The sequence below is a fragment of the Sinocyclocheilus anshuiensis genome, unplaced genomic scaffold (assembly GCF_001515605.1).
Source record: "Sinocyclocheilus anshuiensis isolate Anshui unplaced genomic scaffold, SAMN03320099.WGS_v1.1 scaffold112, whole genome shotgun sequence".
NCBI lineage: Eukaryota > Metazoa > Chordata > Actinopteri > Cypriniformes > Cyprinidae > Sinocyclocheilus > Sinocyclocheilus anshuiensis.
This window is the reverse complement of record NW_015557175.1, coordinates 1,541,537-1,562,507: the sequence shown is the minus strand read 5'-3', so window position 1 is coordinate 1,562,507 and position 20,971 is coordinate 1,541,537. Positions and strand designations below refer to the sequence as shown.

Here is a 20,971-nt window from a genome sequence, read left to right as displayed (position 1 = left end):
GATGCCCCTGCAAAAAAAAAAAAAAAAAAAGTAAATAAAGATTATTGGACCATGTTTTTTCTTTCTTTTTTTTTTTTTTTAAAGTGTGATCTAGTCTGGAGATATTCAGAATAGCATACTAGTATTCACTAACTTTGCAGTATGTACACAGTATACGATTTATGCATATCCACATAACTTACTACATGTGATAAACTGTGCAGTAAGCAACCCAAACACAGAGTCTGCGATATTGTATCCCACAATGCAATGCACTCAATTTGACCTTCCATTTCCAATGTGATGAATAAAGCAAAATCAATATAACATTTTTTAAATTAATCTTTCTTAAAAAAAAAAATAATAATAATTCTTAATCTGTATGGTATAAAGCACTATAAATAAAGGTGACATGTCTTGATGACCGGTTGATTGCACATTACCTCATACTTTAAGTATATCTGCTGTTCTAAAGTTATTCATCTTAATATCTCTTACTTCTCAGCTGGAAAAAAAGCATCTGGTCTAAGTTGGTATTGCTGTTTGATTAGACTGTAATGTTAGCTAGTTTTTGGACATTTTTCAGCTAAACAGTCTGAAAGACCAGCTTAAGAGCAGCCTGACCAGGAAGACCACCTTAAACCAGCTAATACCAGCAAAACAGTTCAGGCTGATTCATGGGCGTCGCTAGGCCATTTTTAGGGGGGCTATACAATTTTGTGATTAGCTCCATAAACTTTACACGAATTCGTGATCGCCTCAGTCCCCTTTAAATTTCATATGAAAACAGCGACAGACTTCCATCGACTCTTTCAGTGCGTTCTTTTTCAATCTGCAGACCGCGGCTGCGCAGAGCGAGAAACAGAGGACAAGGTGTGTGTTTAACGATAGATTGTTATAATATCTGCATCTGTGCAGTTCACCCTCATTGGGGGCTAAGCCCCCCTAAAATTAAAATCCTAGAATCGCCCCTGGGCTGATTTAAGCTGGCTTTTTTTAGCAGGGTTGATTTATTATTTGCTTAGCCAAATGTTATCTCAGCATGTAATTGAGGAATCATGTAAAAACAATAGACCATTCCTGAATAAGGATTCACATTGTACAGTATACTTTAAGCTATTCATCACTATCTCCATTATATACTATTAAAGTTTTCATTAACATTTTGAATTAGGTTTTACATTTTCACTTTTCATTTTAATTTTAGTTTAAGTTTTAGTATTTGATTAGCAATTTAAAATCTTAGTAATGTAGTATGATTTAGTAACTGGCCATGTTCGAAAATATGTTACAAAGGCTTGTTAATAAGGCTTCATACTAGTAAACAATGCTATGTTGCCCAATTGAACTCATTTCATAATTGATTAACTTTACATATTGGACAGAACTAAATCAACACTGAGCTGTCTTTATTACGGTCCTAAGTTATTGTAACTGTAACCATAATTGCTTGCTGCCTGTGAACAAAAGTTCCTGTGGCTCAGTGGTAGAGCATTGCGTTAGCAGTGCAGAAGGTTGTGGGTTCAATTCCCAGGGAACAGACATACTGGTAAAAAATGTATAGCCTGAATGCACTGTAAGTCGCTTTGGATAAAAGTGTCTGCTAAATGCATAAATAAAAAAAACTGTTATTTTTACAAAGGCTTGTTAATAAGGCTTCATACTAGTAAACAATGCTATATTGCCCAATTGAACTCATTTCATAATTGATTAACTTTACATATTGGACAGAACTAAATCAACACTGAGCTGTCTTTATTGATATTTTTGGTAGTTACACTAAGTGGCGATATATTAAAAAGCGATATATTCTAGTTACACTAAGTGCAAATAATGATCAATTCTGTTTACACTAAAATAGCAGCATTTTCTTTAGCAACAGGAGTGTAAATAGTAGTTAGGTGGCAGATAGTTATACCTCAATACTGTAGTGCATTATTAAACAGTATGCAATAACATATTGAGTGTAAATGATCATATAACATAATTTACACATAAATCACACATAAATTAATTTTATTACATTTTGATTTGGATACTATATACTATACTACTACATATTGTTTAGATATTATCAATGGCTATTTTTTTGTCTTTATCTGTTTTTTGTTCAATTTTTTTGTTGTTGTTTCTTGAAACATTGATTTAAAGTGTCAGTTATTGCATTATTATTTCAGTCAAACCTATAAAACCCCTTTGTTACCCCAAACTACATATAAAAGCTTTTTCAGTGGCATAAAAGTAACCAATGCTGCTACTTAATAATTTGCTACTCGTTAACGCATTAACTTCCCCTTTAAATAACATGACGTCTGCCCTCTATGACGCTTCTCCCATTAAGCGCTGTTGGAAGTGAATGAATTGATTCAGCATTTCGACACCTCCGTAAGGATGCATTTAACTCGACAAAGCGGTCTAATAAAGGATGTATTGATCCCGTGAATTAGCGAATTTTACTATACAAATATTTTTTAATTGAATGTTAAATTATATGGGAATATTACATGACACGCTGATCCTTTACCAATGCATTGCCGCAAAAAACGCACACCTTTTGGACAAATCTGCCACAAATATTTGGACAAATGTGCCACAAATACTGCCTAAACAAAATACTGATTTTGTGCACTTTATTTACTGTACCAATATTTTAAATTGGCCTTTGAACTTAGCTTTATTGCATGGCAAAAAAAAGTGTTACCTTGCCAAAGCACTGACAGAGCCCACTGATCTAATGGCGTTGTTGAGCGCTCCAAATGCAAACTTTGCATGCAACAATCAGGCAGCAATTGACAGCACTCTGATCTAGTGGCATACAGGCATCGTCAGATTGACAGTACTCTAGCCCAATAATGTTGGGGGATCCAGTGGGGGCAGTCATATTTCAGGGTGACCGTGCCACTCTTTATCACAACCCTGCTAAAAGTGGCAATACGTGTGCTCATTGGCGCCCCTTCAGCTGGTGGCGCCCTAGGCGACCGCCTAGCTCGCCTATGCCTAGAAATGGCCCTGGCTCACGTTTTACTTGCTGCGCCACTGATACTTCGAAAATGCAAGTGTCTTTTGCAGTGCTGTTAATCACAGCCAGGCATTGGTGGGCGGAGTTAATGTAAATAGCCTCTGCCAACAAATTGGTCTATTTGTCCTTAGAGTAATACACTCCATTTCTTTTTAGAGCTGCTTGACAGTGGAATTGAATTCTGTTTGCATAATTGAAATATTTTTATTTATACATTTTATTTATATATTATATTGCTGCAATATTATTATTATTTAATATCTTTGAAATAATCTGTACTGTATAAAGCGCTATAAAGATAAAGGTGATGTCATTTGATGATCGGAAACGTGCTGTAGAGATTAAAGTACAATTTATGTCCTACTAACGATACTGTTTTTAGATACACAGCGATAGTTTGTAGTTTACATGTATATGTATATACGTACAAATACAAGCGTTACATTTATAATTACTATTCCCCACCTCCAGTTCACTCACGCGTTTGAAAATGAAACGTCACATGGAGTGCATTGCGTTCTGGGAAACAGTATCCCATGCAGCGTCGTCAGATGCATACATCAAATTTCAGCCAATGTAGCAGGTAATCCAGGCATTCCATGCAAACAGAAAATTCACATACTAATCACAGTATACACACAGCATACTGCAATATAGTATGGTAGTATGCCATTCCGAACAGCTTCTGTACTGATTTCAGTGTACTTGAGTTATATTTAGCAGATTCTGGCAAATATAGTAGGTCATCCGGGTATTACGTGCATACAGAAAATTTGCATACTATGCACAGCATACATACTGGATACTGCAGAATTAGTAAGAATAGTATGATAGTATGGCATTTCAAACAGAGCCACTGTTTTTGATTTTAATATTTCTTTACCTTTAATTTATTTTTATTTCAGTTTTAGTAACTTTAGTACTTCCGCTTAACCTTGTTTAATTTAGCTAGTTGCCAAGGCAACATTTCACATTTTTAAGTCTAATCAAGTCTTAAAGCTGCAGTATGTCATATTGACAGCTAGTGGTTGAAATGGGTTCTGCAGACCAAATTTGAAATATTGGAGAGAGTTGTTTCTCCCACCCCTCCTCCTCAGACTGGACGCTCATGCGGGTTGCCAGACTGAGGACACGCAAAAGGAATAAGTACAACTAACAATGTTGGGCGACGAGTCTTACACTTTCAGTTGATGAGCTGATTTATCTGCGCTTTAATATTCTTCTGGTCTTAGAGTTTTTTAGTCGGATGCTGAGGCTTTTTAGGTTGGGTAGAATCTGTGATCTCTGACCCAGCTCGTTTGCTGGTTTCCAGGGCTGGAATATGCTGTGTTTTCCAGCAACTGGCAAGCCGGGCTGGGTAAATTGGCAGTAGGTGGAATCACACAGACCAAAACAAAAACAGACTTTCTGACACGGAACGCACATTTCAAAGTAGAGTAACTGGCTGTAGCAACAACTATGTGAACTTAGCATGTTTTCTAAATATCTGCAATATACAGTATTATGGTATTTTATGATTTAGCAGAGTCAAAAAAATTACACATAGCACCTTTACATTTTTTAAACTTAACATTTTATTAGATAGATATCAGTTTTAGTTAGCAATAATAACACGGTTACCTGCACAGATATGGACTGGGCCTGCAGGTCACACGGAGGCTGGATTGGTCGAGGTCTGGTCACCAGCCAGTAGGTTGTGAGAGAGGCTAGCGCTCCTAAGCCTACAACAGAGGACGGAGAGAGGGAGAGAGAGGACAGAGAGAAGGACGAGGGCAGAGACGGAAGCAGCGTCTTCAGATTGTCCATCTCAGACTTGCTGTCTCCTCCACTGAAACGCAGGGAACGTAACCACTCCTGAAACTGCATAGCTGTGAGAGAGACACAGATTCACTGCCATTAACATCATCATAAGTGTCAAATACTTCATTCCCACATCTCTCTAAATTAAATTACATGAAAAAGAGCTACTGGATGAGAGCCGTAACACATCCACAGCAGCAAAATACTTGTAGTAAACTAGTAAATCCAAAAGTAGCCCAACCTAAAAGCTTGCTTTGATAACACCTGATCTGAGAAATCTGTTGTTCACCAATATTTTGTATATATTACAGAGTATACAGAACACAAAATAAGATATTTTGAAATGTTGGTAACCAAACAGCTTTAGTGACTCCTGACATCCACTTAAAAAAAACAAACAAAAATAAAATTAAAAAAAAACACAAAGGCATCTTTCAAAAAATCTTATTTTATATTCCACAGAAGAAAGTCACGTGAACTATACAGGTGCATCTCAATAAATTAGAATGTCATGGAAAAGTTAACACAGACTGAAGTAGTTTAATACACGAGTTTCACAATTTGAGTTGAATTACTGAAATAAATGAACTTTTCCACGACATTCTAATTTATTGAGATGCACCTGTACTGTATGTGTGTGTGTGTATGTATATATATATATATATATACACACACACACATATATATATATATACACACACACACACACACACACACACACAAACACACAAACAACATTATCACTACTAAAATTTATTGGACTAAAATTAAAATGAAATGGAAAATAAAATAAAAAGTGATTAAAAATATTAACACAAACTATGAGTATTTCAATCCTAATCTGTACAAGCTCTTTCTAGCTTGTACTTATTTGAACAATGTCTAAGAACTTGGTATTACAACCACTTCCTGTGTCTGTTTGCCTCTTAAGAAGAATCGCTTTATGTATCCCCCAATTGTAAGTCGCTTTGGATAAAAGCTTCTGCTAAATGACTAAATGTAAATGTAAATGTAATCTGCAAACCTGATAGCAAGCAGCAAAATAAAATAAAAAAAGATTACTATTCTTTATGCTACTAGTTGCACAGAAATGACACATTTCACTTTTAACCATAGACAAAGAACATCACAACACTGTCATTATATTGATTTATGTCAAATATGGCAATTTTCACAAACTGGCCCTTTTAATAGCAGCTCTCCAATAACCACTATTAAAGCTGTTACTGTTAGAAATCTGCCATTTTTTTCCACTATAGTTGCACAGATAATAAATGGCTATTATCCACAACAGTCAAACAAACACAAGGCCTGACATGCTCTATAAGTCCTGATTCTATTTTTATTTTTTAAATGGGGGAAGATGCCCCACCTAAGAACAATGTGCATTTACATTTAAATTGTAACATTTAGATATAAGTTTAGCATGTGCAGGATGATGATGTATAAATTACTTTTTCACCTTTTTATATTAAGTGTCAGTAATGTATTTTGACATAGGTTGAATAACTGAATAACCAAATGACAGACAAAGCATAATCCCAGTAAAAATACATTCATTGGAAAAGTTTTTTTTTCTTTCTATGACTTATATACACAGGTACAGATTTATATATTTAATTGTCTATATTTCAATTGAAGGGATGCCATGATAGCAACGCTATGAATGCAAATTGAAAGATTGCACTAAAATAGTTGCAATGAAAAGCAAAAATATCAGAAATGTACATACAATTAATGGAACTACTGAATAATAACCTCATCAATTACAAGAAGTATTTATTTTTAAAATAATAACACTACGTCTGTGCCAATTTTGGGTGGCCCATCTTACCCCAAGGGTCTATGTTTTTTATTTCAAAATAAACAAATTCCTCATTAACAAATAGACAAAAAAAAAGCTGATATTCAACATATAGTACAATGCCACAGATGACTATTTTCCAGAGACACTAAATTAGATCTGTTAACCTCAAAACGGTTTCAACTGAATAAATCTGTCAAAATGGCAAATAACACATTGAATTAACATGACATTTTTAAGTAGAAAGACTGAGAGAGTATTTTCTGATAAAATGATTATACAAGTACGTTTTACGCAAATTTTATTTATTTATTTTTTTAAACAGTGTACCCTACGACATGACTTTGTGTTCATGCACAAGCTATAAATGTTCATAATAAAGCAAAAAGAAAAGTCAAGATACAATACAAAGCAGACTAGTTAACGGTGGTAAAACCCTAGGTAAAAATCACTCTATGCATGACCTTGAGTGACCTACTGCTATTAAAAAATATGGTGGGTGACTCCAATACGATAAAACGTGATAATAATAATAATCATCATCACAAAAACCGCCAGGAATTAGTCTATTAATAGTCTGATGATCTGGTACATTAACGATGAATTGCATTAATGTGCAATGACTCTAAATTACTAACAACTCTCACTGATTTCTTGTAAAGAGGTCTGAGAACAAAACCTGAATGAAAAGCACTCAGCCCCGAGAGAAGCAAACTAATGTTTGGGGCCTCATTTGAATGCCAGGAGGACGTAATGATGATTGGCCGACACACAACAGGCGCTCGGGTAACTCTCGGCCATATTCGAGCAGGCAGGACACACACACGGCCAAAACACAAACACAACACAGGTGTGAAAGTGTTTCAGGACACAGAAGGAAAGGTGGAGATGACGAGAGGTGTGTTTTCTCGCTGACAGGCTGCAAATGAATTTTAATGGCGTCCCGCAGCAGAAGATGACACTGCTGAAGCGAGTACAGTCGCACTGGTTTGGTGCTGAGATGGGGTGACTGGGAGGCCCCAGTGTGAATGCGTTTGCCAATGAGACGATCTGTAACGACCACATGAGACGAACCAAACACACTCACTTCCCGGGACTCAATTCACAGCCTCACAGAACGCTCTCTCTCTCGCCCACCTCTCTTCTTTAACCTCTCACCCACTTCCTCCCCCCATTAAAGCACAGGGGGATAAAGGATGATGTCATCACCCCTCGCCCTGAGAGGGAAAATGCCCTCCCTCCCTCTCTCTTTAAATGCCACCACAGCAAGTGTTGTGATGTTTGTCTCCAGAATACTTAACACTAGAGATGCCAATGCCAGCCAGCATCACAACTTCAACTCTGTGTTTAGCATGGGACAGATATGGGGTTTTTAATGGCCACAGATGATGATGAGCACACAAAACAACTCTATAATGACTAAAAGGACAAACTATATATCAGTAGTATTAATATTTACAATAACAGTATAATAATATGGATTCAAAATTCATTACAATTTTTTGTAAAATGTTATGTCCAAACCACAAAAACTTCAAGTCATTATTTATCCCATAAACATTAATATAATAAAAAAGTAAAATAATAATAATAATAATAATACAAAGTTCACAAATAAAAGTGGTATAGTTTAATATCCTAATTATTCTATGCTGTCATATTCAAAGAGTATTCTATAGCCTAATTTGGCACAAATATTAAATTCTTGTGTATATCAGCCATTTTACAATAATTCATACATTTTCAAAAAAAAACATCAGTATAGCTGGTAACACTATTAAACATTTCATTTTTTAAAAAGTACTTCTACAATTTTATACAAAGTACTATTTAAAATAATTAAAAATTAATCATTCATTTGCAAACAGCATGCATATCCAAAAACCATTCAAAAGTTTAAGGTAGGCAAGATTTTTGGTATTTTCAGTTTTATTTGATCAAAAATACAATAAAACAGTAATCTTGTGAATTATTATTACAATTTAAAGTAATTGTGCTTCATACATACATACATACATTTATTATTATTATATATTTATATATTCTATTTTAATATATTATGTAATATATAGTTAACATAATAAATTATCATATATAATTTAATATTATACAGTGCACAGCATAAATGAGTACACCCCCTCTGAATAAATATAAAATATGTATTTTCTTAATGATCACTAATATAATTCATGGAAAGATGGCAACATTTAAACATATTAAACATATACTTAATAAAAACAACTAAATATATGCCAATATTTTCTGTAAGATAAGTAAATTAGCCAATATTGTTTAAATGAAGGATTGCAGAAATTAGTACACCCTAGATTTAATTCAGAAAATGTATAATATTCTAGTACTTAGTATGTCCCCCAGAACTTGAAGTATACTGCTCTGACACTTCTTGGCACTGAGTGTACAAGTTCAATACAAATTTTCACATCTGTGCTGTTTAACTCCTGGAGGACGACCTCCTTGAATGCCCTGGTCTTTAATGGGGATTGTTGCTCAGCTTTCTTGGCACTGAGTGTACAAGTTCATGACAAATTTTCACATCTGTGCTGTTTAACTCCTGGAGGACGACCTCCTTGAATGCCCTGGTCTTTAATGGGGATTGTTGCTCAGCTCGACTCTACATAATCTCTCACAGAAGCTCAAGAGTGTTAAGATTGAGTGAAATACATGCCTTGGGAGAATGAATATATTCATTGTCATGCTGAAAAATAAATAAGTCACCTGGCAGTTCTCTCCCAAGTGGTTCCACTGCTGCCAGCATTAAGTCTGAGTATGATTCAGTGGGCTATATAACTCTTTTAATTGTCAGGAAATGACTTGTCTTTAAAAGTTTTGGTTCGATATACTTACCTGTTGATCAAAAATAGCCTTAAACCTATACACTTTTTTTTTGTAGTTTTATTTAGTAACTTTCAGGAGGGTGTACTCATTTTTGCAACACAAAATTGTATCACTTTGATAAGAAAATCTTATTTTGCTGAATAATTTTGGCATTCTTCTTTGGTAATTGACCAAGCAGGCTTGTTGGAACATTACATCTCCAAAGAACCCTAACATGTCTTCTAAGTAAAGAGTAATTGCTGAATTTGTTAAGTTTTAGAGGGGGTGTACTCATTTATGCTGTGCACTGTATATTTTAAAATAATTGAAAAATAAACCTTTTGCTCACGGTTCCCCCATGTGGTTAATAACCGCAATTGTCTGTTATCAGTGTCGTAAATACTGTCGCTGTATAAGCTTGCCCGTGGGCAGCGCAATACACGTGAATTTGTTGACTAAGCTGACAGAAACGATCACTCTCTCTCTTTCTTTTCTTCGCTTCCTCCGACAAATCCCTCTTTGGTTTCTTTGCTAGCTCTGCCATGGCATTGGTTTTGAGATTTGTATATTAGATCGTTTCGTCTTATAGTTAGCTGTTGGCTAACTCCACCCAGGCTACGTGTAAAATATGTGGCATATGCCGTAAAGCAGGTCGCACTCTTCCGCTGGCAGGTGATGGGCGAGGCTTTGTGTACCGACCCGAACACGAAACTTACTAGCAGCTAGGAGGCTGCTCAGGTAGCAGCGGCAGTAGAATTTGTCCGGTTAAGAGGTCTTCTACCACTGAAATTATTTTAGCGACATTGTCTTAAGGTCAAAAAACTACATAGTGTAGCTTTAAATGTAGAGCCATGCCATTTATTTATTTTATTTATTTGCAGATTAACAAGGACATTTATGTTACTATGTAACCTTGCAAAAAAGAAAAAGAAAAAACTTTCTAAATTCCAAGGCTCTTTCTAAACCCCATGTGGTCACTTTAGAGGCAAGGGTTAAAGCAACACAACAGTAAACAGGGAAATCCCTTTTCATATGAGCATCTCTGCACATCCCTCTCTCTGTCACAGGTCCACAAAAGCTGGAGATAAATGGATTTAGCAGCAATGACATCTGAAAACGATTACGCATCACAGATGAGGACAGACCTCGGTCTTTCTCTCCCTCCCTCCCTCATTCATAGGGGCCATTGTCAGAGGTAGACAGGCACTATTGTGTGTTTCTGGCACTCACTTGGGAACTTACACAGAACAAAGAGGAGAGAGAGCGACAGAGGCTATTACTCAAACTGGTGCTAAATGAACTCAAGCGCATCTCAAAGAAAGGCCTGCAGATTTACAGCCTCCGTCACTGAAGAAAATGCTCAGACACCAACACAGCAGAGAGCAACAACTCACAAAGAGCAGAGATGAGGAGATAAATGTATTTTTATAGGTTTATCTACATACAAAAACAATTTTGACTTTAACTTATTTGTAAAACCAAACAACTCGTATGTACAGTAATGTACTCACACTCTCAGAAAAGGTACAAAAGCTGTTACTGGCACTGTACACTTTAGGTAATACAGGTGCATCTCAATAAATTAGAATGTCGTGGAAAAGTTCATTTATTTCAGTAATTCAACTCAAATTGTGAAACTCGTGTATTAAATAAATTCAATGCACACAGACTGAAGTAGTTTAAGTCTTTGGTTCTTTTAATTGTGATGATTTTGGCTCACATTTAACAAAAACCCACCAATTCACTATCTCAACAAATTAGAATATGATGACATGCCAATCAGCTAATCAACTCAAAACACCTGCAAAGGTTTCCTGAGCCTTCAAAATGGTCTCTCAGTTTGGTTCACTAGGCTACACAATCATGGGGAAGACTGCTGATCTGACAGTTGTCCAGAAGACAATCATTGACACCCTTCACAAGGAGGGTAAGCCACAAACATTCATTGCCAAAGAAGCTGGCTGTTCACAGAGTGCTGTATCCAAGCATGTTAACACAAAGTTGAGTGGAAGGAATTTGAGTGAACTTCACAAGGAATGGACTGAAGAAGAACTGGACGCATCAACAGCCACCACACACAGACGTGTCAAACGGATCACCTCCATGCCACGCCGAATTGAGGCAGTAATTAAAGCAAAAGGAGCCCCTACCAAGTATTGAGTACATGTACAGTAAATGAACATACTTTCCAGAAGACCAACAATTCACTAAAAATGTTTTTTTTATTGGTCTTATGAAGTATTCTAATTTGTTGAGCCAAAATCATCACAATTAAAAGAACCAAAGACTTAAACTACTTCAGTCTGTGTGCATTGAATTTATTTAATACACGAGTTTCACAATTTGAGTTGAATTACTGAAATAAATGAACTTTTCCATGACATTCTAATTTATTCAGATGCACCTGTATGTACACTAGGTACTAATAATAGGTCTAATAATGCTGTTCTTTTGAACTTTTTGTACTGTATGTACACTTTAGGTATTACTATAAGTTACATCTACTAATATGTACATTTTGATACTAATATGTAGACTTTAGGTACTAATATGTTTCATTTACATATTAATTTGTACATTTTCATACTAATATATATAATTTAGGTACTAATATGAACATTTTGATACTAATATGTAGACTTTAGGTTCTAATATGTTTAATTTACATATTAATTTGTACATTTTGATACAAATATATATATAATTTAGGTGCTAATATGTTTAATTTACAAACTAATACTTTTTAATACTAATATGTACATTATGGGTACTAATATGTACCATTTTGGTATTAATATATACATTTTATTTACTAATATGTATAATTTGCATACTAATTATGTACCATTTTGGTACATACACTGGGTACTAATAATATCTAATGCTGATCTATGCTGTTCTTTTTAACTTTTGGTACTATATGTACACTTTAGGTACTAATATGTATAATTTACATACCAATTTGTACATTTTGGTACTAACATACAATTTGCGTACTAATATGTACATTTTGATACCAATATATACAATTTAGGTACTAATATGTTTAATTTACATACTAATATGTACACTTTAGGTACTAATATGGTTAGAGGTAAAGGTACCTTTTTGTCTGAGAGTGTACAGTGGACGTTGGGCATTCTGCGGAGTTTTAAAGCATATTTAATATGAAAACTAGGCTGTGAGGGGTTCAATGTGGAATATTCTGCAGTGTACCTTCATATAAATCATTCAGATGTTCTGTTTGGGAATTCTTTCTCAAAAGTTTCTTGAGACAACAATTTCCAGAACACATGAGATATGAAGCCTGACCTTGAGCCAGCACTGAACAGACTGTACTTCCCTCACAGCCTTGTTTTCAGTCGTGTCAAATTATATAAGGTGTCTACCCCGACTAAGGTCCAATACTGAAGAGCATTATTAGTGCTGTTGCGGGTCTTCACATGTGGCCACAGGAAGCAGTTTTGCGGTTGTGATCCCAGGACAGTGTCGCTTCCTGTGCATAACAGTTAAACTGCATTTTAGTTTGTTTTTAAGCTTGTAAAATGGTAGCCATGAAAACGTGTCATAAACATTATAGGTTGTAGTTGAGAGAGGAAACCTCAGGAATTGGGATGTGACAGCGTGCTTCTGTGCAAACAGTGTGATGAATGGAGAAACGGCCCGTTTGTGCTATGGTCAAAAGAGGTGTGATAAGTGATCTGGCTTACAGTTTAGCCTGGTGGATGATAAAATTATTGAAAACAATTGAACAAACTTACACTGAAAGAAGAACTCAAGCTGTATTTACTTGCACGTTAGCGTCTGTAGCACTGTCCTGGCAACCACATCGCAACATAGTGAAAACCAGTGTTGGAGAAATGCATTAGAAGTAACGCAAGTTACATAATCAGATTACTCTAAGTAACTAAAGTAGCGCATTACTTTTTTAATCTTTTAAGTAGGGATGCACCGATACCGGTATCAGTATTGGGCCCGATACTGAGCTCCTGTACTCGTATTCGTTAAAATGCCCCGATACCAAACGCCGATACCACACAGCATGTGATAAGTGCCATATTCAGACAAAGAAACACCGACAACAGACAGCAGAATGGAGTTATTAGAGATTAAAGATGTCTACGATTATGAAGTATATGTATGCGATGAATATAAAACATTCAGTATTAATGCCTGTATAGCGGATTTGCGCCAGCTGGTAAGCAAATCACGCTGAGTGGATTGAGCGCGCGGCGGCGCAGATGCGCGAGCTTGTCGAGTGAATATACCTTTCTCACAGACATCACTGGAAAGTTTGCAGTTCGGTCGGATATGTCAAAAAGAAGTAAGTAAAACAATGCACAAGTTACTGGTAGGGAGGGAGGGAGGGTGGGAGGGAGAGAGAGAGCGCGCACACTTCTGTTGTGTGATCTTTATTGATGTTCGCTCTAGCTGTATGAATAATTTTTGGTTTACTGTAATCCATTACATACCTTTCTATCAAAGTTATCTAACATTATCAAGCTGAATTTGTTCTGACACAGTTTAACTCTGAGTTCTTGTCATATTGTATTACCATTTTCTAAACTATAGCGAATAAACTGTGATAATGTGAGAAATGTTGAAGGTGTCTGAATAAATTTAGGTTTGACTATCTATTTGATAAATTAAGTTAACCAACTAACATTATACATACTCTTTTGGTTTCTGTACCCAATATTTAAAACATTTACAAATGCAATGAAAATATTGGTATCGGTACTCGGTATCGGCAAGTACCAAAAATAAAAGTATCGGTATCGGACGAGTACTGGAAAAAGTGGTATCGGTGCATCCCTACTTTTAAGTAATGAAGTAGCCCATTTTTAAGCAATTTGTGCATTTATGAGAGCACGCCTCTACTTGTTTGCAAAATATGTGCATGATGGTTACTGTAGACTAAATGTGAACATGCATTTGCTCATCTCACTTGCACACACTTTTTTTTTTTTTTTTTTTAATCGCTCAAGTGTTGAACTTTCTTCTCTTGCATCCTATTCTTCATGTAATCCAGAATGGCAGCACAAATGAAAGGTTTGTTTGAGCTGCGCCCTCTACTGTACAGACGTGAATTTACATTTCCTTCATCCTGAGGCTTTTTCATTTCACTTTGTGAAAGCGGTGAAGGGGCTTTTACATTTGCCAAAAATATAACTTTGTTATATTAAAAACAAACAAGCAAGCCCAGCCCAGATGAGAAAAAGTAATGCAAAAGTAACGTCACACATTGCTTTCCATAGAAAGTAACTAAATTACGCAATTAAAGGGATAGTTCACCCAAAAATGAAAATTTGATGTTTATCTGCTTACCCCCAGGGCATCCAAGACGTAGGTGACTTTGTTTCTTCAGTAGAACACAAACAAAGATTTTTAAGTGAAACCGTTGCAGTCTGTCAGTCTTATAACGCAAGTGGATGGGAATCACAGCTTTGAGAGTCAAAAAACATACACAAACAAAACCAAATTAAACCCTGTGGCTCGTGACGATACATTGATGTGTAAATACACAAAACGATCGGTCTGTGCAAGAAACTGAACAGTATTTATATCGTTTTTTACCTCTGATTCACCACAATGTCCGACCTGTCCTGAGCGCGTTCAACAGCCGGCGCCTGACGCGTCTTCTTGCTTTACGGCGGATCGCAGACTTATAAGTGCATTACCGCCACCTATCTCTCAAGTGGACCATTGACACTCCTAATTGAGATTGTAGATAGAGTGTCAATGGGCCATTTGAGAGATAAGTGGCGGTAATGCACTTACAAGTCTGCGATCCACCGTAAAGCAAGACGACGACGACGACGACTCACGTGCAGGCTGAAGAAGAAGACGCGAACACACTCTGGACAGTTCAGACATTGCAGTGAAAATCAGAGGTAAAAAATAATATAAATAGTTTTCAGTTTCTTGCACAGACCGATCGTTTCGTGTCTTTACACATCAGTGTATCGCCACGAGCCGCAGGGTTTAATTTGGTTTTATTGTGTATGTTTTTTGACTCTCAAAGCCATGATTCCCATCCTCTTGCATTATCAATCATCAATCACCCAATAGTTCAACAAATTATTATTAATTCACTAGGTACCAATAAGGTGTATGGAACAAAGTCTGATTTTTAACCAAATTGTCCAAATCACACACATAAGATGTCTGAACCTCTTACAATGCCAAGAAAACCAGGGCTCTGACACAACAGGCACATTGTTAGCCTAAAGACATTCAGGATCCAGGATGAACATCAGTTCCCAAGTGTGTAAGGTAAAACCTCACCATTAGGAGACGGAATGTAGGTGAGTGAAAATGCTGTTCAGTCGTGTGAGGATGGAGAATCACAAGAACTGAAAGGAAACCTTAATGAGATCTCTTTGATATTGCAATTGTTTCTCGTTGTCTCAAAGATATTAACTGAAAACTTTTACTAGCATCTCAAACGCTTCTCAAATTTACCTCAAGAAAAGGTAAATGTTTCTTCTAGTTTTAGAAAAGATCTCCATAACTTCTCAGACTGCACTCAAATTTGCCCAGATCTCAAATTCAGACATTTTTTTTTAGATTTTTATTTTTGGCATTTTTATTTTGATAGGACAGTATAGCAGTGACAGGAAGCAAGTAGGAGAGAGAGAGGGGGGTGGGTTCGGGAAAGGTCCACGAGCTGGGACTCGAACTCGGGACGCCCGGAGCGCAAGGGCACTATATGTTCAGACGCAAATTAAGACATTTTAATATGAATTTTAACATCCATATTTATTGTACAGTACTACACTACAATATATCAACAATATATACAAACGTATCATGTGTCTATTTTGATTTTCCTTAAAGAAATTTAGGAGAAAAATCTGAGATACATTTCTTAAGTGAACAGTGTTATTTTAGTAGCATTTATATACTATTTGTTAATAGTGTATGTAGTATTATTTATATTTTGAATTATCTTTTATTTTTATATTTTGTTTGAATTATATATTTTTTTTCATTTTGTTATTTGTCTTGTCCATGTGTTCTTTAGTAAATATTGTTTGTGCTTCTGTCTTTATTGTTAGTTTTGTTTATTATTTGTTATTTCATTTAGTTTCAAAGACAATATTTCTAATTGTCATTTAAGTTTTTCCATAATATTTATATTTATTTTATTTCAGCTTTATTTCAGTTAACGGAAATGATTTTTAATAGTTTTAGTTAACAATAATAACACTGGAATGAAAACAACTCAATTAAGACAAATGAGTAACCTTTAAATAATAACGTACCTCTGGCAGTTGCTGAAAAGAGGGAAGTGAAATGGCAGGTTCACAGGATATGATGTCATACGAAGTGGACTCTGGAAGTTGCATTCCAGAGGATTTGAAAGGGAATATAATGAGGCGGCAGGGAATGAGAGCGCAGGAGATCGCCTGAGCGCTTGCCCAATGCTTAATGAATGAAGGAGGGGGTGAATGAGAGAATGGCCCGGGTGTTCTCTGGCTGTGATTCCCAAATGAAGCATGAAGAACACAGAAACACACTGAAAAGGTTTGGAGAGGAGAGGGAAGAGGGAACGGGGAGGGTGTTGCATCACAGCAGACAGATTAACTGTCTGGGAGCAGTAGAGAAATGTGGAAAAGCAGTGATGTGTTCTTAGGTCTGATGTATTATACAGTGAAATGTAACTATGTCAGCCTGTACAGTGGAAGTATGTTGCTACATCGCTACTGTCAAATATCGGAATTGTTTCCTGAAGACACACCTCACAACATGTCTCATCCTACAGGTTGCTTTTGCTTTCATGGCTTTTTGTGTTACTCCCAAACTGAGTCATTTTAAAGCATTTTTCCCTACCAACACCAACCTGACTACAAAACAAACTTATGAATTCTGGATTGTGTGAATGTGTTACACCAGCACAAGCTTATTCAGCATGACTAGACATGCACAACATCTACAATGCTCCACCAATCTTCTGCTTGGCAGCCAAAACTGGCTCTTGTTCTACAGCAGTGCATCTCAACAGCGCTCAGTTTTGCTGGCAGCATTGTACAGTTTTATTTCCTTGACATACAGCAAGCACACCCTTACCTCAGTACATAATTGAGAAAAACAAACCCAAATGACCCGGCATGACATTAAGAATCAGTACATAATACTACATATAGTTTATTCAAAGTAGCCTATCCAACAATACCTGTGCACTTACTGTAGATTACATAGAAACACAAGACTCACATAAAACAACGGTAATAAAATGGATTTGGAAAAACTACTAAACTACTAAATCAATTCCATACAGTTGCCCAAAAAGCATTTAGTGACACTTAAACATGCCTGAATGACAATGTATCACATACAAATACAGTATATAGTCTATATAAATAGTATGTGTTTTCATAAGGGAAAATTGGCTTTATTAATCGAGCACCAGTGTTAGGAAGGTTTCTTTGGAAATGTAATAAGTTACAGATTACAAGTTACCCTATTTAAAATGTAATAAGTAGTGTAACTATTTCAATTACTTTATTAAAGTAATGTAACTGATTAGGCTACGTTTGATTACTTTTCTACATTTCTAACAAATCACTTACTCACACATCACTTCAATTAAGATTATAATAATATTATATTAAAGTGCAGCCACCAAAAAATCAGACTTTAGCACCTCTTTTTACTTTGAGATTGCTCTGAGGTTAAATACAGGTTTAAAATCATAACAAGAAATAGTTTATTAGCCATGATACGGTTTTTGAAATCAAATCTTTATGACAGGAAACACTGGCACTGTATGTGTGTGAAAATATTCAGATGTAATCATTAACATTTTTAATAAGTAACTAATTTAATTAAACATTTTTTCTCAGTAATTGTAACAGATTACAATTACATTATATTTTGTAATTCCGTTACATGTAACTAGTTACTCCCCAACCCTGTCGAGCACTGATATGAATTATAAGAATTAACAGTATCTTAGATTGTTAATAGTTTAATCTTCCAAGTAATAAAGTGTTTAAACGTAGCCCATTTATAAGTAAGTTATAAATCTACTTGTTTACAAAACACGTGCACGTGTCACGCACTGACGCCAAACTTTAAAAGAGATGGGACGAAATAATTTCATATAAAATCACTTCACTCACTCAAAAGACGTTACATTCACATTAAAGTATGATGTGATGTTAAACAGACCGAATGTTGGATTACAAACAGGAGTGTGTGAGTGAATGATGAATGAATGAATTGATTTCCATTGATGAATTTGGCAGCTTCTTCCGTCTATCGAAATTCTTCTCTTTTTTTTAACAACTACGACGGCTTTTATACTCTTGTACGAAATCACTGCATTTATACATATTTGTGGAAGTTTTAAGAAACTGGCTCTTACCTGTGTGTGGAATCTGGGTCACCCGTCCTCCAAAAGTGTGTCTATTCTCCTCAGACTGTGGTAAATCCCTCCCGGATCCCGGAGCCAGCGTTTAGCCCCTCACACAAACACGCCCTCGCTCCCCCTCTGAAGTCAGCCTGCTCCGGGCCAAACCTCAACAAACTTCTCGGGGTATTCCCAAAACTTCCACATCCGAGTACGTGCTTAAACATATTTTTTTGGCAACATCTCCAGGAAGTCTTTAAACTGTAAATATAGGCTGTCTATAAAACTACTGATATTATATCGAACTGGATTCAAAACTTTAATTGACAGATTTAATTTAATGCTAAAAATACCTAAACTAAAACTATGTTAGAGCATTGGTTTTCATCCGTTTATCAGCCATTTTGCATGTCCCATTGCATTTTAATGAATTATACTTAATAAAAAAGATAAGCTCAACAGCACTGAAAGTGTGATTTCTTTACAGTTTAGCAAACTTTTCTCATAAAAAGGTCACAAATTATATTTTTCACTAAAAATCACCTTTAGTCCTGGGGACACTTCACATATGTCTCCCTTATTCAACACACCTGATTTAGATCATCGGCTCATTTGCAAAGGGCTAAATGAAATAAACTGGGTCAGAAAAGAGAAACATACAAAATGCAGTGCTGAGGATCCCAAGGACCAGAATTTTTGTTTTATTTTGCTTTTTTACAGTTCAAACAAATATATTTTAAATTAAAATTTAATATTTACATTAAATAAATTAAAACTGGACCAATGTGGACAGAAATAATTTATTTTCAAATTCAAATAATGTTGCAAATCATCCAGAAGGATTAGTTTGATTTAACCCCCATAGATCAGGAGTCGGTAAACTTTTTTGACCAAAGAGCCTTTTTTTTTTTTGGGTTAAAGGCAAGTTGGAGCTAAACTCTGCAGGACACCGGCCCTCCAGGAACGAGTTTGGACAGTCCCGGGTTAATGCGTTTTTTCCAAAAGAGCTACAGTAAAAATTATATAATATTTTTTATAGTTGTTTGTAATAGGTTTTTTTTTTCTCAATAGAAAACAAATAAGCTGCAATAAATTGTGCAGGGCTTTCACTGTGAGGTTGAGTTACCACCTGAGGAGCATAAATCCTCTTCAGAGTTGTGCATGTGAGTGCGTTTACGCCAATCCTGGTTCTGGGGACCCACTTCTCTGCACATTTTGTATGTCTCCCTTGTTTAACACACCTGATTCAGGTCATCAGGAGAGAGCTCCATGAACTGCACTGAGTGTGTCTGATAAGACAGACATACAAAACGTGCAGAGCAGTGGGCCCCCAGGACCAGGATTGAAAACCACTGGTTTACGTGACTACTCAGGCAGGCATTTTGTCATATGTCTGTCACACAATGAATGTCTTATTTACATTGTGTCTGTGAATAGGCGTGATAGCAAATATAAAATTATAAAAGCATGTGAATACAGCAACAGCTTCTGTTGTTCAGTAAGCGCTCTATGTGTGTTGTAAGAAATTAACTCATTTGTAAGGGAATTAATTATTATTATTTCATTCAGGTTTTGAGAGGACTCGGATCTGAAGATTCGAAGTCAACCTGATTAGAACTGATTCCAAATTTGATAATTTACACCTTATCTACCGTTCGTCCAGCAAGACGTTAGCATCCGTGTATATTAACAATTTTAATATCTGTATTCTCCCTGGCCACGGGTTAATACATGTTTTGATAAGTTATAAGCTACGAGCTAGGTAACAAGGATCTTTGGCAAGGTTTGACTTTAAAATTATACGACACCAGACAATGATTCTTTATAAATGAAAACAAACATTTATTGGCTATTCTAAATTACATTGACCTAAGCTAAGACATACACATACACACACACATACATACAGTCTCTGAAGAATGAAAATGATGTTAACGGAGTTCTGAGGAAAGCCCAAAGTTTTAGCAAGATATTCGCTACAGTTCTCCTACTTGTGACTTGAGAAAATCACAAAGCAGAGGTTTGTCTTATGTTTACTGCTTAAATTAGCTCGGCACCAGTTCAGCAGAGATAAGATTTTGTTCGTTTACTTGCGTTCTGGGTGACAGCTAAAAAGCTGAGTTTCCTGGTTTGGCTGCTTGAGGGAATTCCGTTGCTGATTGGTTACTGAGGTGAC

General features: G+C 35.9%; 1 protein-coding gene across 2 annotated transcripts in view; it reads right to left on the bottom strand.

Moving 5' to 3' along the window:
* Window positions 1–19,404, bottom strand: part of LOC107678403 (long-chain-fatty-acid--CoA ligase 6-like) — a 34,808-nt gene extending 15,404 nt beyond the window's left edge. Inside the window, exons 1-3 of one of the 2 annotated variants that reach the window (XM_016473639.1) lie at window positions 19,339–19,404; window positions 18,811–19,056; window positions 4,619–4,866 (exon numbers count right to left, since the gene is read on the bottom strand). In XM_016473639.1, the coding sequence (XP_016329125.1) occupies window positions 4,619–4,864 (246 nt within the window). In that variant the 5' untranslated portion in view covers window positions 4,865–4,866; window positions 18,811–19,056; window positions 19,339–19,404. Of the gene's footprint in view, window positions 1–4,618; window positions 4,867–18,810 lie in introns of both variants that reach the window. The other variant, XM_016473640.1, reaches the window with a different exon arrangement.
* Window positions 19,405–20,971: the final 1,567 nt, after the last annotated feature.